Source organism: Equus przewalskii, unplaced genomic scaffold (assembly GCF_037783145.1).
Source record: "Equus przewalskii isolate Varuska unplaced genomic scaffold, EquPr2 ChrUn-10, whole genome shotgun sequence".
Taxonomy (NCBI): Eukaryota; Metazoa; Chordata; class Mammalia; order Perissodactyla; family Equidae; genus Equus; species Equus przewalskii.
In genome coordinates, this window is record NW_027228747.1 from 572,631 (window position 1) to 596,060 (window position 23,430).

The 23,430-nt window shown below is 48.9% G+C and overlaps 1 protein-coding gene across 6 annotated transcripts in view; it reads left to right on the forward strand.

Annotated features, from left to right (window-relative positions):
• Nucleotides 1–23,430, forward strand: part of KCNN3 (potassium calcium-activated channel subfamily N member 3) — a 185,133-nt gene that overhangs the window by 107,723 nt on the left and 53,980 nt on the right. For all 6 annotated transcript variants that reach the window (XM_070607353.1, XM_008523136.2, XM_008523135.2 and 3 more), the window contains exon 3: nt 9,393–9,811. In XM_070607353.1, the coding sequence (XP_070463454.1) occupies nt 9,393–9,811 (419 nt within the window). The remainder of the gene's footprint in view (nt 1–9,392; nt 9,812–23,430) is intronic.

Here is a 23,430-nt window from a genome sequence, read left to right on the forward strand (position 1 = left end):
TAAGATTGAGAAGGAGCTCCCGGGCGAAGAAGCTGAGGGGAGGGAACAGCTTGTACAAAACTCCAAGGGACAGAAGTTCAGGGATCACGAGTGACTTGGTTTGGCTGGAATGAGATGCCAGGTGTTGAGGGGGTGGCAGCTGGGGCCACGTGGGGGCAGGGCCCTTTTGCCAAGTACAACTAAGAGGTTTGACTCGATCCTGAACTCTCTGGGGAGTCGTTGAAAGGCTCTAAGAAGGGAAGTAACGTGGTTGGTTTGCATTTTAGACCCTTGGCTCAGTAGCAGGGTGGAAGATGAGGGGAGGGCGGGTCACGATACCAGGGCATGGCCACTCTAACCCAAGCGTGGGCTGGGGCTGCCTTGCCCTAACTGCTTCAAATAGAATTGGGCATGAACTCCCACGCCACACGAGGAGGGACTCAGTGTCTCTCCCAGGTCTCTGGAGATTCTTGGGAACTTCCATTTCTCTCCTGGCAGCTCCTCTGATCCCAAACTCCTACTTCTGCTGAATTCGCCAGCTCCATCCTGCACACAGTGAGCCCTGTAGGCAGTGGGTCACCCCCTGGTCGCTTCATCCCCACAGGACCCACGATCAAGGCCTTCGGGTTAGCCAACCTCTCTGTGGTTCGGAAGCACCGGGTGGGGGTGATGTTGCTGTTGGCACAACAGACAACATGGCATTGAACTTTGCATAGTCTTGTTCTTGAAAGTCTCATGACTTCCTCCCTCAGGGTGGGGGTGGGGTGGGGGTCGGTGGCAGCCGCTCTATCCTCCCTTCTGGCCCAGGACTGGCCTCAGGTGCTGCCCAGCCACTTCCCCTCACTTCCTGATCCCTCAGCCTGCAACCCCCAAACTCCAACATTCCTGTTCATTTCTGGGGCAGAGAAATTACGCCCTGTGTTGCTCTCCTCTGACCTCACCCCCACTTTGCCCGAAAGGAATCTTCTTCATTAGCAAACAGCTTTGGGTGGGTTCCTAAACAAAGACGGTTTCTTCCCCAGTGGGGACTCCACAGCCAGATCTGCTCACTGGAGGGCTGAGGAGGACGGGGAAGATGACACACGGATATCCTGCCTGTGGAAATGGACGCAACTGTCTTAGTTCCACAGACGGACCCATCTGGATTGCTAATGACAAGGCGGGTTTCGCAGGGTGTCGCAGACCCAGCCTGTTTTAATTTTGTTTTGATTCTGTGGTCAGTGAAGGTTCTTCTGAGAAATGAACATTTAAAGAGCGGGCTTGAATTTTCTTTAGAGTAAAACAAAGTAATGCCCGAATTGGCCAGTCTCTGACATGGAGGGTTCTGCTTGGCAGACTGGCTGGTGAAAGGGCGTGGGACCTGGAGTCACACAGAATACTGCAGGGCCCTGGGCAACTGATTTAACCTCTCTGGGTTTTAGTTTCTTCACCTGCAAAATGGGCATAATATTCTTCCTTACAGGAAGCTTGTGAGGTTGCGGTGAGACAGCATGTGCAAAATCACCTGGCTTGGCCTGTAGTGGGGCTTTGGGGTAATTTTGACACATAAGGACACTACTGTGGAATGAATTGTATCCCCCAAAGTTCATATGTTGAAGCACTAACCCCCCATGTAATGGTATTTGGAGATAGCATCTTCAGGAGGTAATTACATTTAACTGAGGTTATAAGAGTGGCCTAATCTGTAGGACTGTGGCCTTAAAGGAGGAGGAAGAGCTCTCTCTCTGCCACGTGAGGACACAGTGAAAAGGCGCTGTCCGTACGCCAGGAAGACAGCCCTCACTGGAACCCAACCATACTGGCACCTTGATCTCCAACTTCCAGCCTCCAGAACTGTGAGAAAATAAAGTTCTGTTGTTTAAGCCCCCCAGTCTGTGGTACTTTGTTATGGCAGCCCAAGCAGACTACCGCAGGCGTGTGTTTAACCTACCAGCAGTGTGTCTTCAGAAAGGGGTGACCAAGTGCACACGGCCCTGGCAGGGGTGGACCTGTGTTCTCCCTGCCCCTCCATGCGGCTCCTTCTGTGGCCTACAAGGTCCCAAGGAGCTGAGCCTGCCACCTTCTTGGCCTTGTCTAGTACCACTCCTCACTTATTTCCCACATTGGCCCTCTTTCTTTCATCTGTCGAACTCTCCAAGCTCCATCCTGCTTTGGGCGTTTGCCCTTGCCGTTCCCTCTGTCTGTGACACACACCTTTGCAAGGCTTACCTTTTACTCAAAGGCCCCCTCCTCAGAGATCCCTGCCCGGGCTGCCTGCCTAGGACAGGGCTGCCTCCACCCGGACTGTGCTCATCTCCTTTGCCCTGCCTTAGTCTCTTCCTAGCAGGCGTTTCTCACTAAAATTAAATGCTTTACCTGTTTATTGTCTGGTTTTCTCCACTACAGTGTAGACTTTATGAGGACTGAGGCCTTGTCTACTTGTTCTTGCTATATCTTTAGAGCTTAGCACAGTGACTGTTACGGAACAGAGACTCAACCCACCCTGAATGAATGAATGAATGAAGAACGATCTGATCTGGGTGAAGCTCCATGCCTGTGCATCCAGAATCTCAGACTAGACTCAAAGCACCTTGATTTCCAGCACCTACCTCCTCCCTTATTATAGGTAGAGGCCAACTGGTCCAGCCAATGGTTTTCCAACTAAAGGGTTCTATGGAGGTGGGAGGGGCCACCACCAAGAGCTTGGCTGGAGGAGGAGGTGAATGAGTCGCCCTTTGAATGCTCTTCTCCACCCTTTCAACGAGAAAACATCTGAGTTTATCTGTTTCCCCTATTGGGCTTATATAAAAAAATCTCATTAGAAAAAAATGGCTCCACAGCTAGGAGAAAAATGGAAAACCTTTTTTTCCATTTTTGGATCCAACCCTTCGGAATGTTACAGATGAGGAATCTGCAGACCAGAGAGGGAAGGGGACTTGCCCACGCACAGATGGTCAGTGGCAGAATGCTCTGTCCCCAACGGTGCCATGGTCAGGGATCAAGAAATTCTTATGTGAGTGAAAATTACTTGCTTCCTCAAATGCTATAACTTGGATTTCATTCTCTAAGAACTGGGGACAGGAAAGGGTTTATGGTCACCACTGGTCTCTGATGGTCCCAAACAAACTTCAGGCTCAAAGGTCCCCGTGGGTTCTCACACACCCTGCGGGAGACCGTAGGTGACCTCGGCCTGGGGCACTCAGAACTCTGGCCTCCACCAAAGAGCCACTGTGGGACATCACACACGGCCCAGGGCCATTTGACTCAATCCATCACAGCAGTTTCAGATGAGGAGGATTTCTTCTTAGAAAGACACAGAGCTGGCTAGCATGGACCCCACCCCTCTGAGAGTGGGTGGTGGCAGAATGATCAACTTTTCTGACAGCCCACTTACCTGCTGGCCTCTTTTAGAGGTACCTTTTTTTGACCTTTGCTTTTTCAGTTTTTCCCTGTCTTCAGCTAGTTCCATGGAGCATTTGCTGACTGGAAATTTTATGTTAACCATTATTGCAGACCCAGGAGTTCATCACTGGCGATCAGCTCTTGTCCTTGGGGAAACCTAATTAGGTATTACAGGACTTTTGATGTCGTTTCCATGGAAACCCCCATAATAATGGTGTACATGCAGAATATATGCTCCAGGGAGTTTGAAAAATATATATATATATTATTACTGGGTTTTAAGAAAATCTTTAATTTTTTCCTTTTGCCTTTTTTCTGCATACATTTTTTTAAATGATGGAAATTTTCCCTGGAGTTTTTCTCCTACAGAGAGAGAACAGTAGAGAACACAAAAGGCCTTTTCCATTTTCTCTCCTTTAATTAAAAAAAAATTCATAGTTGCGCAAGAATGAAAGTTTTTCAGGTTGGTCAGAAAATGTCTAGGCAGGATTTCCCCTCACAGCTGAGAACATTTTAATGAAAGATATTGCTTAAATAAAGAACCTGAAAGGCCTCGAGGCTTTCAAAGCAGAATGGGGAAAACTAGTGAATCCGATGAATCCACCCCAAACTTATTTACCCTGAAAGGAAAAAAAAAAGGCAGGTTTCCTGTGGGCCTCCGAGGGAAATGCAGGGGGCTCAAGCCGGGCCTGGCGCTCAGTGCTCTGTCAGGCTGACACTCCAGGATAGACTCCATGTCCCCCTGTCAGGATGGCCTGTCCCGGGCCATGCAGCTAGCACATGGTGGGCCCCAGAGATTCCACTGAACTGACCTCTCCTGAGGTGACCAGATGGCCTTTCAGAGTTGGCCCCTATGGGGAGCCAGTGAAGGACATGATTGCTCTGTGAGAAGCTCGGCTGAGGGAAGCGTGCAGACCTGGTCTGACTGAGATGGAGGCGCAGATGGAGGGCCCCGCAGACGTTACAGACAGAGAGCCTGTTGTGTGTCCATGTGCCAGGACTAAAAGTCAAGCATTCTGGAGAACCCATAAATAACTTCAGTTGTTCTCTTTGATAGCTCCGATTGGCCATTCAAGGATGGAATGCCCACCCTGACCTCTTTGCTGGCTGTCAGCTAATCAATGTACCCCCCAAATCTGCCAACAAGATTCACTGTTCCCGGACTCCCTGTGGTTTTTCTCCTTTCCACTCCATGGACTCCGTTTTGCCTGTGTTCCTTGATTCAGTCTACCAGCTGACTTCCTCACCTGTGAGAAATACTCCACATGCAAAATAACTAACTACTTGCAAAATAACTTTTTAAATGCTTTGAGTTATTCCTTGATATATGAGATGAGGTGTCCACTGGATGGGAGTAGGGGTGGGGGAAGCCAGCATGCTACTTGATCAGGATCCGCAACCCATCCAGTTACCCAGTTACTTGAGAAATGTTGGCCAGCCCTCACTGATCGACTGTGGTGGGGAGGAGGGGTGGGTGGGGGGTGGAAGTTCCTTCTAGGGACTATGGCATGAGAAGTTAAAGGGAAATGTCGGGCATGGCAGGCAAATACCCGACTCTTCTAAATGACGTACTAAGTAAGTGTGTGAGTTAGTTTTGTTATGTATTATTTTGTTGCATAGCAAACCACCCCAAAACTTAATGGCTTAAAGCAATAATCATTCAGCTCACAACTGTGTGGGTCAGCGATCTGGACTGGACTCAGCACTGCAGTTCTTCTGCTGGTCTCACCTGGGGTGCGCATCTGTCATGCAGTTGGTCGAGGATGGCCTCACTCGCATGCCTGTCAGCTGGTGCCGGCTGTAGGCTGGGGTGACAGGGAAAACGGGGCCACATGTCTACCTCAAGCCCCACTGCTCCTCAAGCCCCATTTTCCAAACCTCTGCTGCATCACATTTTCTAATGTCCCATTGGCCAAAGCAAGGCGCATGGCCAAGTTCAGATTCAAGGGGTTGAGAAATAGACTGTGCCTGTTGCTGGGAGGAGAGGCAAAGTCATAGGTGAAGAAGCACACAAGCGGGATGGGAGGAACCCGTGACCATCCTGGTGAGCTACCACACCAGGTTCGTCTGATGCAGGCTTCCAGGCGCTGTGAAACCCATCTCGCCCAAGAAGCTTCCCAAGACGCCCTTCTCCTGTGCTGGCGCTCCTTGAGCCTGGGCGCTGATTCATGGGACGTGTGTCTGATTCGTATTTATATCACCAGAGTGCCCTAACCTAGTTGGTTCTTTTTTTACTGAGGTATAATTGACAAATGAAGTTGTATATATTTAATGTGTATAATGTGATGATTTGATATATGTATACATTGTGAAATGATCACCACAATCAAGTTAATGAACACGTCCATCACCTCGCGTAGTTACCTTTTTTGTGTGTGAGAACACTTAAGGTCTACTCTCTTAGAAAATTTAAAGTACTAGTTGTTTTATTGAATTGAGTTGAGTTGAATTGAGTTGCTTCTCCTTTCTCTCTAATCACAAGCTCCTTGAAGGCAGGTTTGGAATTGCTCTGTTGCATAAAATCTCCCTGCCGAGCTCTCAGAATTATACTAACAGGCTGACAATCCTACAGGCTCTCAGAAGCACCGATGAAGTGGTGGAAGGAATAGGTCTGGAGCCAGCTCTGCTCAAGGCTCTATCTGAGGAAAGAGCGGGTCTTGCAGGAGACCATGGGCACTGGCACTGAAGCATTGGCTCTTCAGGCTGGCCATACCCCAGATGAGTGACATCACTGCTTTAGGCTTAGGAAACAGAAAGACTCGGCAACGTGGAGAATGTGGCTTTCCTTCCCCATTCAGTGTGCAAGGGGCAAACCCAGGCCAGGTCAGGAGGAAACTTGTCGGCCCCAGGCCTCTGAGGCTTCTGCTCTGTGACAGCCCAGAGCAGACCTCTTGAGGGCTCCCTGGTGCTCCTGCCCCATCACCTCAGCACTCTCCCAAAATTCATCAGGGCAAACCTCTGGGGAACCTGCTCTAGAACCGGGGCTGGGTGGCTGAGACGAAACCACAGCACAGGACAGTCCTTTTTTGGAGCTGCTTGCCCACTCCTCCTCACCCTTCTGGTTCAGCACTACTCAAGATCCTGGTTCCAGCTTAGCTCCAGAACTTTCTAAGTCTTGAAGATCACCTGGGACAATTTATTCCAGATTGGACCATCCTTTAGGAATAGGAAGGTGTTCTTCCCATGACATAAGATGAATTGTCAGGCACCTCATTAGTCACAGGCTTAGGAGTGAGTTTTCTACAGGAATTTCCATTCTGGGTGGCTAACAAGGCCCCCTGGCAATCTGTCCTTTTCTTCGTATGACACAATCATCCACCTACCCATCCCTTTATTCTCTAAAGTCCTGCTGACTGCCCACTGTGTGCCAGGCACGTCTCAGGCCCTGGAGAGAGGGAGTTGAGCCGGGTGTGGGTCTTGTCCTGGGGAGCTCATGTGCCCCAAGAACACACACCTGGTGGGAGGCGTCAAGCCAGAGGGTCTGCGGAGGACCATAGAATGATGGCTCTTCAGAGAAGAAGGCACCTCGGCACATCTAATCCATCCCCTCATTCCTCAGAGGAGGAAACTGAGCCCCAGAGGGGAGCTTAGTCACCTAGGGTCACACAGTAAGCGGCAGTGATTGATTCACCACACAAGCATTTATGGAACATCTATTATGTTCTAAGATCTGGGCTGGGCACTGGAGATAGCCCAGGGAACAAGAAAGACACAGGCCCTGTCCCTTTGGAGCTCCAACCCTGACTGGTGGGTCCCAATCCAGGTTACAATTTAGAACCAGCTTTGGAGCTTTAAGAAAAATCCCTATGCCAGGGCTGCATGCCCAGAGATTCACATTTGCTTGGTTTGGGTGGGCCCAGGCATGGGTATTTTAACAAGCTCTCCAAGTGATTGCAATGTGTAGCCAGGTTGAGAACCTTTGCTCTGGGGGGAGAGACAGACAAAAACCAAGTAAACACGAATAGATACATAACTGAGATTTGTGATTTGTAGGAATGAGCAGGATGCTGAGTGAGGACACAGCAGAGTTGGGTATCTGTTATCTGCTCTAAGTCTGAAAGGAGTGAGGCTACTTTTAGAGAACTGTGGTTCCAGGGGCCAGAGGGGAGTAGGCATAAGGGTGTCCTCATGTGGGACAGCAATGGAATCTTCTGGAACATATTGCCTACCCTGCAGATCCACAGATCCCTGCATTGGAGCTCTATCTAGCAGAGGCTCTCAATCTGCAACCTATTGCTGTCTGCCCTTTATCCACCCCTCAGCCCACACCCTGTTTATGAATGCCCTTCGGGCCCGCCCCTCCTGTTTTTAGAGTGGTTAGTAAAGGACATTACCTCTTATTCTCTGTATTCTTGGATCCTACCACTAATCCCATGAGGTAGACAAAGTCAAGGCTAATGGTCCCATGATAGAGATGCAGAACCAGGTTCAGAGAAGTGGTGTGACCTGCCTAAGAGCACACAGCTAATAACTGGATGTGTGAGAGTTCAGTCTAGCTCGCCAGCCTCTCACTCCACCAGCCCATGTTGCCCCGCACCCACCCTGCACCAGGAAACTGAGACAGAAGCAGGGCACCTGAGAGGCAGGTGGTGACACAGCCGAGGACCAGCGCCTTCCTGTCAAGCGGGCAGAGCAGTGTGCCCTCTCTTTAACTTGGCTGGCATGCAGTCTCGTTCCCCATCAGGGAATCAAAGGGATCTGTGACTCTTGCCTCGGTTCCTGCCCAGAGTGAACCCGGTTACTATAGTAACCTGATGCTGTTCTTTCTTAGAGGGTGGATGCTTTGCATTTGGTATTTGGAGAGTTTGGCCAGGCAGTCATGTGGCCATGACTTGGCCTGGCGGTGGTGGCAAAAGCAGAGGGAACCCTGTGAGCAGCCTATTAGGTGTTTTCTGTGCCTACAGATGGTAGAAACCTGGGTCTGGAAACACTCCAGCTCGGCTGCCCTGGGGCAGGAGGGAGGGGAGTCTCAGCTGGGTGCTGTGCTGGGTACCCTCTCCTGTTCAGAGATCACACCTTCCTAATTAGAGCAGCCTGGACCGAAGTCGGCCCCGGAGGCTTCTAGTTCCCCTCCAGGATCCTCATCGTGGGGGCCATGCTCAGAGCTGTCTTGTCAACCCTGAAGCCTCTGCTGGGACCTCCTTGAGAAGCCTGGGCCTTCCCTGTATGTGAGCCCCCGTATGAGCCTAGGCTGGACCCACAGCAGGTGCTCAGTAAATGCTTGTTTCCGCTGCTTTGCCCATCCACATGGCAGGACAGCAGGAATCTCAGCTTCACAGAAGGTTAGGGCTGGAAGGGGGCTTAGATGTCACTGAGTCCAACCCTCATTTTACAGAAAGACTGAGGCCCTATCCATTAATAATGTTAACAAAAATACTAGCTGATACGGAGCATTTACTGGGTGCCTGGCAGGATTCTGTGCACGTCGTATATCCTAATCCACTGCAGCCTCACAGAGACCGCTATGCAGCAGGTACTATTATTGTCCCCAGGTGAGGAAACTGAGGCACAGAGAGGTTCAGTAACTCACCCAAGATCACAGAGCTCGTTGGTGTTAGGATCAGGAACCAGATCCAGGAGGTCGGGCTCCAGGGCCCACATATCAACACTCCACTGCACTGTGCGAGAGCAAGGCACTGCCAGCAAACACCAGTCCATTTCTCTTCTGAATGGGGAGAGGCATCTGTGCCAGCCCTGTGAGTTCACCCACCCAGGAAACAAAACTGTTTCATCTCCACATCCCCCTCCAGGGCTCAGGGACCTGTTTTTAATACAAATGAGCTGTTCTTCCTCCTCATGAAACAGTTTGGGGGTACCTTCGAGCAAGAAGGGAGCTTGGGAAGCAATTTACAGCCATGGAGGCCCAGAGAGCGAACATGTCGTAGCCAGGTCTCCCGACTCCCCACCCACGACTCTCACCACACAAGCGAGGCCTCCAAAGCCGGCCCTGAGGTGGGTCAGCTGCCCCGTCCTCCCTCGGCTGCTGGGCGGTTCCGGCCCGGCCACACTAACGGGCTCTCTGCTCCCACCAGCTCTTCGTGATCGACAATGGTGCGGACGACTGGCGGATAGCCATGACCTACGAGCGCATCCTCTACATCAGCCTGGAGATGCTGGTGTGCGCCATCCACCCCATTCCTGGCGAGTACAAGTTCTTCTGGACGGCCCGCCTGGCCTTCTCCTACACACCCTCGCGGGCGGAGGCGGATGTGGACATCATCCTGTCCATCCCCATGTTCCTGCGCCTGTACCTGATCGCGCGCGTCATGCTGCTGCACAGCAAGCTCTTCACGGATGCCTCGTCCCGCAGCATCGGAGCCCTCAACAAGATCAACTTCAACACCCGCTTCGTCATGAAGACCCTCATGACCATCTGCCCCGGCACTGTGCTGCTCGTGTTCAGCATCTCACTGTGGATCATCGCTGCCTGGACCGTCCGCGTCTGCGAAAGGTATTCCCATGGGTCCCATTCTGCGCTCAATCCCGGCCATCTGAGCACGGAGCCCATGCTGGGGTGGGGGATGGGAGGAGGAGGGGGTGCCAGGATGTGTATGGTCCGATGGAGATGAGCATGTCCCCAAGCACCTCAAAGGAGAAAATGGCAAAGGGGAGGGCCAAGTCAGGGCTGAATATGAGCTGCAACGTGGAAACTTTGGAACCAAGGTAAGCTGGGAAAAACGAAGACATAATAGTCCTCATTTTCTGTTCTCTCTCTGTAAACCAATATATCAAAGTATTCTGGTTACTTTGTTAACTGTTTCTCATGTACAACACTTCGCAATCTCTGTATTATCTCTTCCTCTTGGAGATTAATGATACTCACTAGCCTTTTAAAGCCTCTGAGAAGTCCTGCAGTAATGAAACTGGTTTAATTTTGTTTAGTCCAGATTTTCTCAAAATTATTCACCCACAAACCCTTGTCATTGTACAACACTGTTGACGCCTCCCTGCTTAAAGTTTGGTCCACAGACCCAGCAGCATCAGCCTCACTGGAAACTTGTCAGAAACACAGAATCTCAGGCCTCACCCCAGACATACTGAATAGAATTTGCATTTTAACAAGTTCACCCAGTGACTCATATGCACCTTAAAGTTTAAGAAGCACTGTGCTGGTGGAACGTACTTTGGGAAACGTTGTTTTAGGCAGCTGGTGGCTGGGCAGTGACTCAGAGAAGCGGCTGGTGGGAGGGAAGGAGCACATGGCCCAGCAGAGATCCAGGGCTGTAACCCACAATGTCAGCCCCTCAGAACTGCCATCACCAAGACTCTAGGGTAGGACTGTTGCTCCCTCCTTCCACTTCCACCCTCAAGCTGCCCTCGGTGACTCCTCTCCCTTTCAAGCTGACCCTGAATGTTCATTTTAATCTGATTTCATGTGTGGAGACTGAACACCTAGGTTAGAAACCTGCATTCTGCCCCTAAGTAGCTCTGAGACCTTGCGCAAGTCACTTAACCTCTCTGGGCCTCACTGTCCTCATTTTAAAATGAAGATCTCTTGAGATAGAAGGAGGATGTGTTCACTAGAGACAGGTTATTTTTATTATGTTGGGAGACCTGGTCAAGCGTCTGTGTAATTTACACGGATCCTGGTAGTCGCCCTAATTCATCAACATTTATCATTGTATTGCCAAATCTTCCATGCACCAGTCCCAGCAGAGAGAAAACAAGAAAAAGAAGTCTGGAGGAGAGTTAGCCTAGAATATCTCACATGGGTGCGTTGAAGCAGCTTCCCCTCCTATTTGAGATGTCCTGTTTGCAGACATTTCTTTCAGATCCTTGGCCAGCAGACACACAGTCAAACTACGAGGGCGTTCTTCTGCAACGGGACAAGGGCCCCTAAGCATGGCAGAGTCGGTCTCTGAGAGCCAGTGCAGTGTTCTAGATGTTTCTCACATACAAAGCCCCAGGGACACGATACCCACCTATTCAGAACCCCCCGTTCCTCAGCAGCTGACATTGCAACCTCTGCTCTCCATAGGACCACACCTCATGATGCTCATGAACCTTCGCTGGTGAGCAGACACTCTTTCTGCCGTGGACAAAGCATGTGCTTGGCTTCCAGCCCCAAACCCCTCATGCTTCTCTTAACTGAGCAACATCATGCCGTTCATTTTACCTCTCTGGGCCTCAGTTTTCTCGTCTGCGAGCTGAGGATAATAATATCGACTTTACAGGATTTGTTGTTAGAGTCAAACAAGATGCTTTACGGGAACTGTACCCTGCAATGCAATGGTAGGGAAAATTAATAATAGTAACGGTGATCCCTTGATAGCTCTTTGGGAATTTTGTGGCTGCCTTCTTAACATCTGAACAAAACAGTTCCTCCCAAAGGTAGACCATGCTCTTCCTGTTTTCCTTTCTGACTGGTTGAAGCCAAGTCTTCTGACAACAATCATAACCGAATTCGCATAGCCCGTTAAGATGTTTGAAGTCTTCCACATCCTCAGACCAGCCCCGTTTGGCATGTATGCTCACCCCATTTTTCAGATGAGCAAATGGGCTGGACATGGAACAAAGAACTTGCTAATGAGTTTCACTATTTACTGAACCTCTCCCAAGTACAGGTGATGGTTTTTTACGGGAAAATAAGTGTGCTTCAAAGTGCACAGTTTGCAAAGTACCCTGCTGCGTTTCATTTGGCATTGAACGGCCCTCCACGGCTTCCTAGCTGAGCGGGGTTCCCCCAGCCCCTGGCAGAGCACCAGGCCTCTGTCCGCAGATGTGACTGACAAGCCCCAGCTGAAGTCCACGGCAAAGGCCCAGAGAAACAACGAGCAAATCAAAAGTCCTCTTCACGTTTCCCCTTCTCTCATGAGAAGGCCCTTTGCCCATGTTAGATTCTGCTTCGATCCCACGTGACGTATAGTAAAGCCATGGTGGGGGTTTTTTGGGCACTTACCTTGTGCCGGGTCTGTGTGAGATCTCCACACATTACTGTATTTGCCCTCACTGTAGACCCGTGACAGAGCTGCCGTGACTGTCCCCATTCTGGAGTTGAGGGAACTGATACACAGTATGCGGCCCGAGGTCACCGGGCTCGGGAAGTGGAGCCAGAATTTGAACTTGATTCTTCACACCCCCCAGACTGAATCCTGCACTTACGAGGAAACTGTGGCCCGGACTCTCCTGGAGACTTTCCCCATCTGGGAGTCTCGAAGCCACCGAGACTGATGCTTAAGTCCCAGTCTTGCTGTTTGGTCTGCCTCTGATGTCCATGCTCGTAACCACTTTATCACACTGTCTTCAGGGCTGACCTCAAGCTAAGTTCAAACATCCGAGTATAAGGGAGGCTGTGGTGCTCCACCCAGATGCCCCCTCTAGGCCCAGGCTCTCATTCCCTCAGCTGGGGTTATCGGCTGGGGCTGAATCCCTCTCCCAGAATTGCCCTGGCTAAAGGAGCTGCCTCGGCCAAGGTCAAGCCCCCTGCGCAGGGGCAGCAAGCACCCGATGACGTCACTGTAGGAGTTTAAAGGGCCAGCCTCTTTACCTCTGGCAGGACAACTCTGCAGGGCCATGAGGGGCTCCACAGCTCCCGCTGTGACTGCATATCGCTCCATCTTCTCCCTCTCCCCAGTCCTACTTCCTTCACTCCTCATGGGTTTGATCCAAGGGCAGCCCTAATAAACCTCCTGCACTCAAGTCTCAGAGTCTCAGAGACTCTTCCCCAGGAATCTGCCCAGTGGAACTGTGAAATATGCATAAGTAAGCAAAGTATACTTTTTCCTAATCAGGCAAAGCACTTCTTTTAAAAGGACCCAGCAATTTCTTTTAGAATCAAGCTTAAATGATCATTGTCCTTCCCCACTGTCAAATAATAAGTAAGATTGGCAGAGACCTTGAGACAGGAATCAGTCAACCAGACACTGGGTAGAAACTGGAAGCAGGGGCCACGTGGCGGGGAACTGAAGCGTGGGACCGCCATGGGAGGAGGACGTGGGCAAGATGACCTTGATCTCGCTCAGCCTGATCTGACAATGATTCTGTCACCTTAGATAGCAGAGAGGGTAAGTGACTTGCCCAAGGTCACATAGCAGCATGACAGGTTCTAGAAAAACTCCTGTCTGCTGATGCCCAGAGCAGGGCTTGTCCACATTCCAGGTGGCTTTATCGGCCTGGACTTATCTCTGGTTGTATACACACACTTCTGAAGTTGCTATGGAAATCCCTCTTCAGCAAGATGCATTTTAAAAGACATTTCTCATCTCTTGGGTTGGCTTTTATGTGACAATAAAGGTTTTTCACATTTCCTCCTTCCAAGGAGGGAGGGGAAATCAGTAATTACCAGAACTGCCTGCTGTTGGGAGGGCTGTGCCTGGTTGCCAGGAGGGCAGCGACAACAGCAGGCTTGTTTTCCCTGGACCCCAGGGAGGCATTACATCATGGGTTCCGAGGCCTGACAGTTGCGGCACTCGGCATTCTCCGGGATTCTCTTGGCTGCGTGCCTGCCTCCCACAGGCCTCTCGGAGCCCATCTGAGGAACCCCCTCATTAAACACTGTCACACGCCAAGCCGCCTTGCTGGTGGAGAGACCGTCTGAGGCCCCAGTCCTAACACAGCAGGTTGGGGAAGTGGGCTTTCCTGGTGCGGCCGGCTGAGCAGAGGTCTGCCGGCTCATTTGGAGCTTTATCTCCCTGGGAGGAGTGGCCAGGCCTCCCATAACATGGATAAAGCGGGCTGAGGCTCGTGATCCCAACCCAGGTTTTGTAAATGACCTTTCAGCCGCCTGAATGGATTCCCTTTGGACTCTTCCCTTGGGGGGGCTCCAGGTTCTGCACCCCGGCTGTCGCAGGGGCTGTCTCAGGATCGCAGGCCTTCCAGCTTGGCAACAGGTCTTTGGTGGTTGTGATGTGAATTTTCATCTTTTTCTGCATATTTTAATGAGAAATTTGATTCTGGAGATCTGGCCCCTGGAACTGGAGAAAAACCATTAGTGGTCCATTCTTTCTCTCATTAAAACAGAGTCACCCTTCCCATTGTAAGGAAGATAACAAGAGCCTTCCTTTCTCCATCTTCTTCTGCCTCTGTCTCAGACACCCAGGTCTGCACCAGCCAGAAGCCAGGGAGCAAGAACAGCTCCCTCCTCCCCCTCATCTCCTTCCCACAACCTCCTACCACCTCTGGCAGGGGGCTTCAACTCCAAGCAGGCAGCAGGGAGACAGCCGACAGGTTGAAGCACATTGCATGGGGTTGACACAAGCCCCCAGGCAGAGCCCTTGTGAGCTGGGCAGAGCTGAGAACAGACGGGCCGAGGACTGATTCCTCACAGGCCGCTTTGGTTTGAGGTACAACCTCCAGTGTGGAACATATGCACCGTGACCCACTGGGAGAATGGGAAGAAATGATCAGAACTTCTATTTGTAGTTATTTTTATCTAAAAAAATTGTTTTACTAATATTGAATATGCAGGGAGACAGTGAAATGTGTGCAATTTATAATAAATATACATATAGCAGGGGGAGAATGCGTGCTCAAGAAACTTTTACTACTAGGGGGCCAGCCCCGTGGCCGAGTGGTTAAGTTCCTGTGCTCCACTGTGGTGGACCAGGGTTCGGATCCTGGGCATGGACATGGCACCGCTCATTAGGCCACGCTGAGGCGGCGTCCCACATACCACAACTAGAAGGACCCACAACTAAAATATACAACTATGTACTGGGGGATTTGGGGAGAAAAAAGCAGGAAAAAAAAAAGAAGATTGGCAACAGTTGTTAGCTCAGGTGCCAATCTTAAAAAAAAAATTAAAAATTAAAAAAAAAAGAAATTTTTACTACTAGAAGTCTGTGATCTTAAAAGTTTGCAGACCACTGGTTTCGGGTATCAGAGGACTAGTTAGTGAGGATAGGAAAGTCCCCTGCCACACTGGATGAAGCCTGCTAGACTCTGGAACCCTGCCCTCTAGTGCCTGGTCTCCATAGATCACTCCTGTTCAAAGATGAATTCATGGCAGGGGCTTGGGGGGAGAGTGAGGAAGGGAGGGAGGGTGTGGAGGGAGAGATGGGGATCCTACATGAGGCCTTTGAGACAGACTTGCAGCATTAAGAAAGAGGAAAATCATCCTGAAGATGCAGAAGAATGTTTAATTCTGAGAAACAAAAAGTGACACTAAAAGAGTCTTGGGCATCTCTAACGGTGCAGGAAGATGCACTCTCCACAATAGACAAGAGTGGGCAGATATGAAATGAAAATGCATAAGCATTTTCACATAAGCGCAGAGTTCCAGAAAACTAAAACTGTTTTACCAAAAAGAAAATCCATACTGGGGGCAATGAATTTAAAAAAATGTGGAATGTGGAGGGCAAACTTCAAAGTTCTCTCAGAATGAAGACGACAAGAACAAAGAGATGAGAGAAGAGGGCAAACAGGACAGAATAGGAGGCTACAGAATCTAGGTTAAATCCAACAATTAGAGTTACTTTGGAGCAAGAAACCAGAACAATTTGGGTAAAAGCATAATCAAGGACATACATGACGAAAACTTTCCCAGAATTTCTGGCTGGCTGGAGGGGTGGTGGGAGGTTAAGATCAGGCACATCCAAGAGGCTTCCTGTTTTCCAGTTAGAATGGAGAGAGAAAGCCGTCCCTAGAAATAGCCTAAGAAATTTGTCTTTTTCAGGAAAATGCACTGAGCTATAAGGCTAAACAACCGTGGAAGCACACAGACAGCACAGAACAGGCTTTTCCTTAGAAACCCTAAGTCCCAGAAGACGTTAGGGCGTTACTGTCACTCACAAGAGGAAACAAAAGGAACGAAAGCTGTTCTTGGAGCTTTATGGGCTCAGAAGGTTTTCTGGGGGAGCTTGTATACCAGTTGACTAAGGGACGAATCACAATTAAGACCTTAATAATGGACCAGTGTGAAAGAAAGACAGGTGGACAGCACTGAAGCCAGGTAAACATGAAGTCTAGACTGCCTTTAACTGTGGTTACAAAATCAAATTCTAACGTCAAAGAAAAAGTGGATTCTCGGAAAAGTATTTGTGTGATATAAACACAATAATTCCATAATTGGAGAGCTGCAAACCCTCAGATTAAAAAATTGAGAGGAGGGGGCCAGCCCTGTGGTGTAGTGGTTAAGTTTGGCAGGCTCCGCTTCGGCGATTTAACGGGTTTGGATCCCAGGCACGGATCTACACCACTTGTCAGCCATGCTGTAACGGTGACCCACATACAAAACAGAGGAAGATGGGCACAGATGTTAGCTCAGGGCGAAACTTCCTCCCTCCCCCCAAAAAAATTGAGAGGAGAAGACTAAAAAGGATTAGTGAAAGCATGCTAAATTCATCATCTTATGTAGAAGAGAATTTAATGAGCCCTATCATTCAATTTTAATAGAAGAATATGATTTAAATCATTTTTTCAACCTAAAGATAACCACAGGTAGAATTTTAAAAGTGTAATAGCATCAGCCAGGTATTATTTCACTTACTCCGTTGTGCAGCTCTGCGAGGTATGGGGACTATTACTGTCTCCATTTTGCATGTGAGGAAATTGAGGCACAGAGAGGTTAAGCAATGTGCCTTGGGTCACAGAACCAGGGAGCGGCAGGCCTGAGACCCCAGCACCCCGCTTGAGAGCCTTGCTTTTCCCTACCCTGAGAATGTGCACTTTCCACATCCGTAGATGAGACACACAAACATCAGAGACAGAAAGATAAAGGAAGTAGGAAGGAAGGACTTAAAAAAGAAAGCACGAAACAAGAAGAGAGAAAACCAAATGTAAAATTTATAACAATCAACATAATTGAATTTACCTGCCCTATTAGAAGACAACGTCTTTTATTTAGATAGGATTTAAAAGCAAAATTTAATTTCATGCTGTTTACAAAAAAGTTACCTAAAACTGAAGGACCCAGAAAAAGAAATGGAGAGCAAAGATTTATTAGGTAAGTACAAAGAGCAAGTGAGTAGAAACCTTCATTTTAAACCACATTGAATTCAAAGCAAAAATCATTAAATGGTCCAAAGGAACTATTTAATATGGATAAAAATACCGTGCACAGTAAGACTGTGTACTTTTATGCAAAAATAGAGATCAAGAATCTGAATTCTTAATGTTTTAATTAACTGATAAATATTGAACTTTTTAGGCTATAAACAAATAATACATCATCTGTTTAAGCATCCATGGAATGTTCACATGTTGATCAACTTCTTGGCCACATGTTTCAAAACATCAAGAAAACTTTTCAGGCATATTCTCTAACTACAAGGCCATAAAACTTCAATTAAAAAGAAATGTTTTAGGGGAACTTTCAAAGCAATCTCCTCAATTACGAGTCGGTCAAAAGAGAATTACTCAGGGGGCCTGTCTGGTGACGTAGTGGTTAAGTTCACGCTCTACTTCGGTGGCCTGGGGTTCAGTGGTTTGGATCCTGGGCACAGACCTACACACCACTTATCAAGTCACTCTGTTGTGGCGTCCCATATAGAAAATAGAGGAAGATGGGCACCGATGTTAGCTCAGGGCCAATCTTCCTTAGCAAAAGGAGGAGGATTGGTGGCAGATGTTAGCTCAGGGCTAATCTTCCTCACCAAAAAAAAAGAGGGAGAGAGAGAGAATTATTCAAAACTACCATTAAAGATTATTTAAAAATTGCGATGATGATTCTACATATCAAAATAAGGGTGTGACCAAAGTTGTACTCAGATGAAAAATATCCTTAAAGCCCTTCATTTTACAAAAAAAGCATGAAAATAAATTGAATTCACCAGAAGAACAAAACAAACCTCAGGAGAACAGATTACATTTATAACAAAGACAAAGACAGGAATTAATGCATTCAAAAACAGGAAAAAAAGTTTATACATCCAAAAGATATCAACTTCTCATAAAGCTAATCAAGAAAAAAGTTAGAAAACACAAACAAAAATAAAAAATGTTAAGGGGAGGGGCTGGCCCCGTGGCCGAGTGGTTAAGTTCGCGCGCTCCGCTGCAGGCGGCCCAGTGTTTCGTTGGTTCGAATCCTGGGCGCGGACATGGCACTGCTCATCGGACCACGCTGAGGCAGCGTCCCACGTGCCACAACTAGAAGAACCCACAGCGAAGAATACACAACCATGTACCGGGGGGCTTTGGGGAGAAAAAGGAAAAAATAAAAAAAAAATCTTAAAAAAAAAAATGTTAAGGGGGGAATAACTAGTGATTCTGAGGATGTTTTAATAAATAAGTAAGAATAGCTTGTTTTGAAAGAGAAGACCATTGAGGGGGACTTTCTCTACTAGATATTAAAATGTATTGTAAAACTAAGGTAAAGTCCTTGGGGCATAAAATCAGTATTGACAGGTCAATGAAACCTAACAGAAAACCCTGAAATCAACCCTAGTATGTAAGAACCCAACATATGAGAAAGAAAACCAATTAGGAATCAATAGATTTATTCAATAAATGTTAGTGGGGAGATTGGATCCTTGGGTGAAAAAGTAAATTAGAACCCCTCCTGTCACCAGCCACCAAAATAAATTCCAGGTGGATTAAAGCATCGGATGTGAAAGAAGAGACCATGAAGGAGCTCCAGAAAACAAAGTGAATATTTAATCACTTCTGAGGTGGGAGAGAACTGTTGAGCATAAATCTCAGAAAGAAGAAACATGAAGGAAAAGATGGTGTATCTGATTATATCGTCCATGCAATTTTAGATTTCTGTCCTTCAAGAAATAGAAACTTATTTGAAAAGCAAATGTTACACTAGGAAAAATATTTGCAGCAAAGATGACAAGAGGTAAATCAGAAATTAGAAACGAATCAGAAAAACTCATCTCTCAGTAAAAAAAGGCTAAGAGTAAAAACAGACAACCACAAAGAAAGACAAAAAGCTAATAAAATGAAAAACAGTCATGGGGCCAGCCCAGTGTCAGAATGGTTAAGTTCACGGGTTCCCCTTTGGTGGCCCGGGGTTCGCTGGTTCAGATCCTGAGTGTGGACATGGCACCACTTGGCAAGCCATGCTGTGGCAGGTGTCCCACGTATAAAGTAGAGGAAGATGGGCATGGATGTTAGCTCAGGGCCAGTCTTCCTCAGCAAAAAAGAGGACAATTGGCAGCAGATGTTAGCTCAGGGCTAATCTTCCTCAAAAAAAAAAAAAAACCAAAACAAAAAACCACATATATTCACCCTCACTAATCAAAGAACTACAAATTAAAACTACAAGGAGAATTATTTTTTCTCCTCTGGAATTGACAAAAATTTAAGTAAATATAATTCATTGCCGGGGGGAAAAAGTTGTTATTGGCGGTGGTAGGGCGGGTGGGTTGTTTCTCTCACACTGATGGCAAGAAGGAAAATTAGCACCACCTTTGTGGAAAACAATTTAACAGTATGTCATGGGAACCTTTAGGAATTTGTAACTTTAACCCGGTAATTCTCTTTCTAGGATGCTATTCTAATGGGATAGTCAGTTTGTGTCAAGATTCTTCAGCCTGCTGCTGTCTCCAGCAGTGCAGAATCAGAAACCAAGTGACTGTCCAGGATTGAAGTGGTTAAATTATAGCATATCCATATGATGGGTAGTTAGGCAACGAATAAAAAATCAACCTTTTGCACCACCAGAGGCACTCACAACTAGAATCTACAACTATGTACTGGGGGGCTTTGGGGAGAAGAATAAAAAAATAAGTTTAAAAAAAAGAAGATTGGCAACAGTTATTAGCTCAGGTGCCAATCTTTAAAAAAAAAAATCAACCTTTTGAAGACTGTAATAAGGCAGGAAGATAGTCATAATGTAATATTTGAAAAAGGAGCACACAAAATAGTATGATATAGGATGTTACCAATTTGAAATATGTAGTTATAACATGCACAGAAAATGCTTGCAAAACACATAAATATTAAGTAGTTTTCTCTGTGGGATGTTACATGTGATTTTTTTCATTACATTTTATTGTATTTTTTACAATGAGAATGCATGCCAATATATATTTGTCTATTTTTTTAATAGAAAGAAGTGGCATTTGTTTTTCTCCCTCCACAAAACCCTTCTTTCCGTCTTCCACAGGAATTCCTGTTTTATATCATCAGGGCTTGGAAAGTAATGGTGAATGGCTCCGTTTTTACCTATGTCTCCCAGAAAAGCGCGATAAAAGTTCCTTCCTGAAGGGTTCCCCTCCCGACCTAGCAGCCAGTGGCCTTAGTGGGCAGGGCAGCGGGACGACATGAGCCTAGTGCCGGAGTCCTCCTTCTCCGGGCAGGTGTGTCACGTCGAGCCCCGGTGTGGCCGCGGGCCCTAGAGCCAGTGTGCAGGCAGGTGGCCTTCTGCAGGGGAGGCTTCAGCACCGGCCCTGGGCTGGCCCGGCGCTGCGATGCGCCCCGGCGATTGCTCGGGAGCACCGGGTCAGGTCCCGAGCAAGCGCGCACGTGCGGGCGGGCCGTTCCCGCACCGCCCAGGCGGTGGAGAGGATGCTGGTGCCGGCGGGGCGCTGGGCTGGGAGCGCGAACAGGTGGCGCCGGGTGGGCGGGGTCTCCACGGTCGGGGGCGGGCGCGGGGGAGGAGCCAGCCCACCGCGGCCGGCGCTGTAGAGTTCGGGTTCAACCCCGCGCGGTGCCGGCGGGCCCCCGGAGTGGTTTCAGGGCCGGGTCCTCTGCTCCAGGGCTGGGTCTCTCTCCTGCCTCTAGTAACGCGCCCATTCTGATTTCCTGCGTGTGTTTGCATTTTCCCCCATCCTTACTGCTTCACAGCCCGCTTTCTCTGTTTCTGATTCAACTCTTTTGCGGTATTTTTGTAGTCTTGAACGCTAAAGCTTGGAAACCATTCATTTGTGACTAGTTTCTTCATACTTTTATCTATATTAAATAATAACATGTTCCTTATATAATTAATGGTGACACATCTTAGGAGAATCAAGAAGTGGGGAAATGAGGAAAATTTCGGTAAAATTCGCATTCTGAAGCACTAAGATTGGGACAGTGTGGTTGCAAAGTGAGCTCCATACTGCACTGAGAAACCATTCCGTTTTTCCAGTCGAGTCAAGCCCAGAATTACTCTAGCCTGTTTGACACTAGTGGGTTTCCATCCGCTCTTTTTGCGGGCCTCCAGGAGTTTGGCCTTCGTAGACCCAGCTGAGTGCCGGGTTCGGGTTCTTTCTCCATCTGTGAAGGATCACACAACCTCTCTCAGCCTGGGATCCGAGAGAGAATTAAGCCGTCCAGAACTGGGCTGGAACGACCATCTTCCCGGTTCTGCCAGGGTGGCACACAGCTAGTAACACCCTGGATGTGTGTGTAGGAGAGAAGTCGCTTGTTTCCTACCACGGATGCTTAAGGGACCAGTTGAAAAGGGCTGTACCACCGGGAGGAGACAGTGCCAAAACTCCCACAAGGGTGGGAGTCCTTGGAGGGAGCCAAGGTGAGGAAAGGGAGGGGTTCCTGTAAGCCACGTCAGCCACATCTATTTGTGGGCTGACATTGGCCGAGACAGGAAATCTGTGTTCTGTCAACTTTTCCATTTTTCAACTTTAGGGTTGTTTTGTTTGCCCCTGGGGGTCCCATTGTGTCCTGCATCTCCTGTGCAGGCACCTGCCAATGAGGGACTGGACCCTCACCCCCAGGCCTTCTCCGAGTATTCGGTGGCCTAGGATGAGTCGCGTGTGAACTTGTCACCACACTGTGCTCTCCACTCCCTCCACTGTGGGCACGGCCCGCCACCCAGGCTGCTGTGGAGCCCTGGGCTCCGCTCTGACAGCACAGCTGCAGGAGGATTTTCCACGTGATTTTCTCCTTCGATTCAATACAGACCCTCCCCTCCACCCCACCTCCCCACCCCGTCTGCCCAGGGAGATACAAGTCTCCTAACACTGGCCCCCAGGCCCCTAGAAGCTGAGCATGAGCAAGAAGAGCATGCTGTACTCTAAATGCCACCTCGCTGAGTACCCCCCCACTCCCCTCTGTCCACTGCCTAAGAGTTTACGGGCAACCCCAGTCTCCTGGTGGCTTGGGAACAGTGGCCCTGGGAACCCACCAGCCCTAACAAACCTGGTCCTGCTGTTCTCCCAAGAGGCTCATGGGAGCTGCCTGCTCACAAAGCCCCTGCAGGCGGGCCCAGACAGACCCAGACATGCCGAGACGGGCCAGATGGGCTCTGACACCCCCACAATGGAGGGGACACAGAGCCTAGTCAGTAAAGCTCCTTCTGAAAATTTTAAACATGTTTCAGCAGAGCCAACACACACCAGCAGTAGCTCGTGCGGTGGATACAGCCTGAACTTAGAGTTAAAAGGCAGTCTGGCTCCTGGTTCCACCATGTGTCTTGCACGTGTGCATATACTGGCCAGAGTCACGTGGCCTGTCTTGAGCATGCTCTAGGACGGGGAACTGACCATTCTAAAAGGCCATCCCATCCGTTTGCAGACAGCTCTGATTTAGATGTATCTTCCTCTGATTGGCTAAAATTTAACTCCTTATAGTTTCTGTCTTGGGTCCTAACTGTTTTCTGTATCCACACCAAAGAAGTTCAAGTAGCGTAGGCTGGTGATTAAACCATTGCCATCTAGGCAGATGTGGGCTTGGGGCCTCGCTCATGCGCCCATCTGCAGGTGACCTGGGGCGAGCTAGCCTCAGGACATCAGGAAAATGGGGCAGTTCACAGAGGCCCTCAGCACAGGGGTGAGGCAGTGAGCACACGGCGAGCACCCAGCGGGGCCGGCTGGGCTGCCCTCTTCCACTGAAGCCCCTTAAGTATCTGAGAACAGGTTTCATCTTCTCCAGTTGCTGGTCTCTGATCCCTCCCACAAGTCCTCACAGGACACTGTCCTGAACTGACTCCATTCTCCTGCTCACACTCCTCGCTGGTCATCAACGTCCCCATGACGTGGAGGCCACAGACTCAACATGCACCCCTAGCGTTAGACAGCCCCCCGCTTTCTCCACATCGTTCTCCCTTTAATGCCGCTTGAGAGTGGCCACAGGAAGGGCAAGGGGCACTCAGAACAGGCACGATGGCCTGGGAGTGGGGGAGTGAGACGCAGGGCGCATCTCTGTCCAGCTTTGGCTCTGTTGACAGCCCCATCGCACAGCCCATGCTCTGTTGGTGACCCTGCCTCCACACACTGCAAAGGCAGTGACTGGCTGCCCACCCGACGT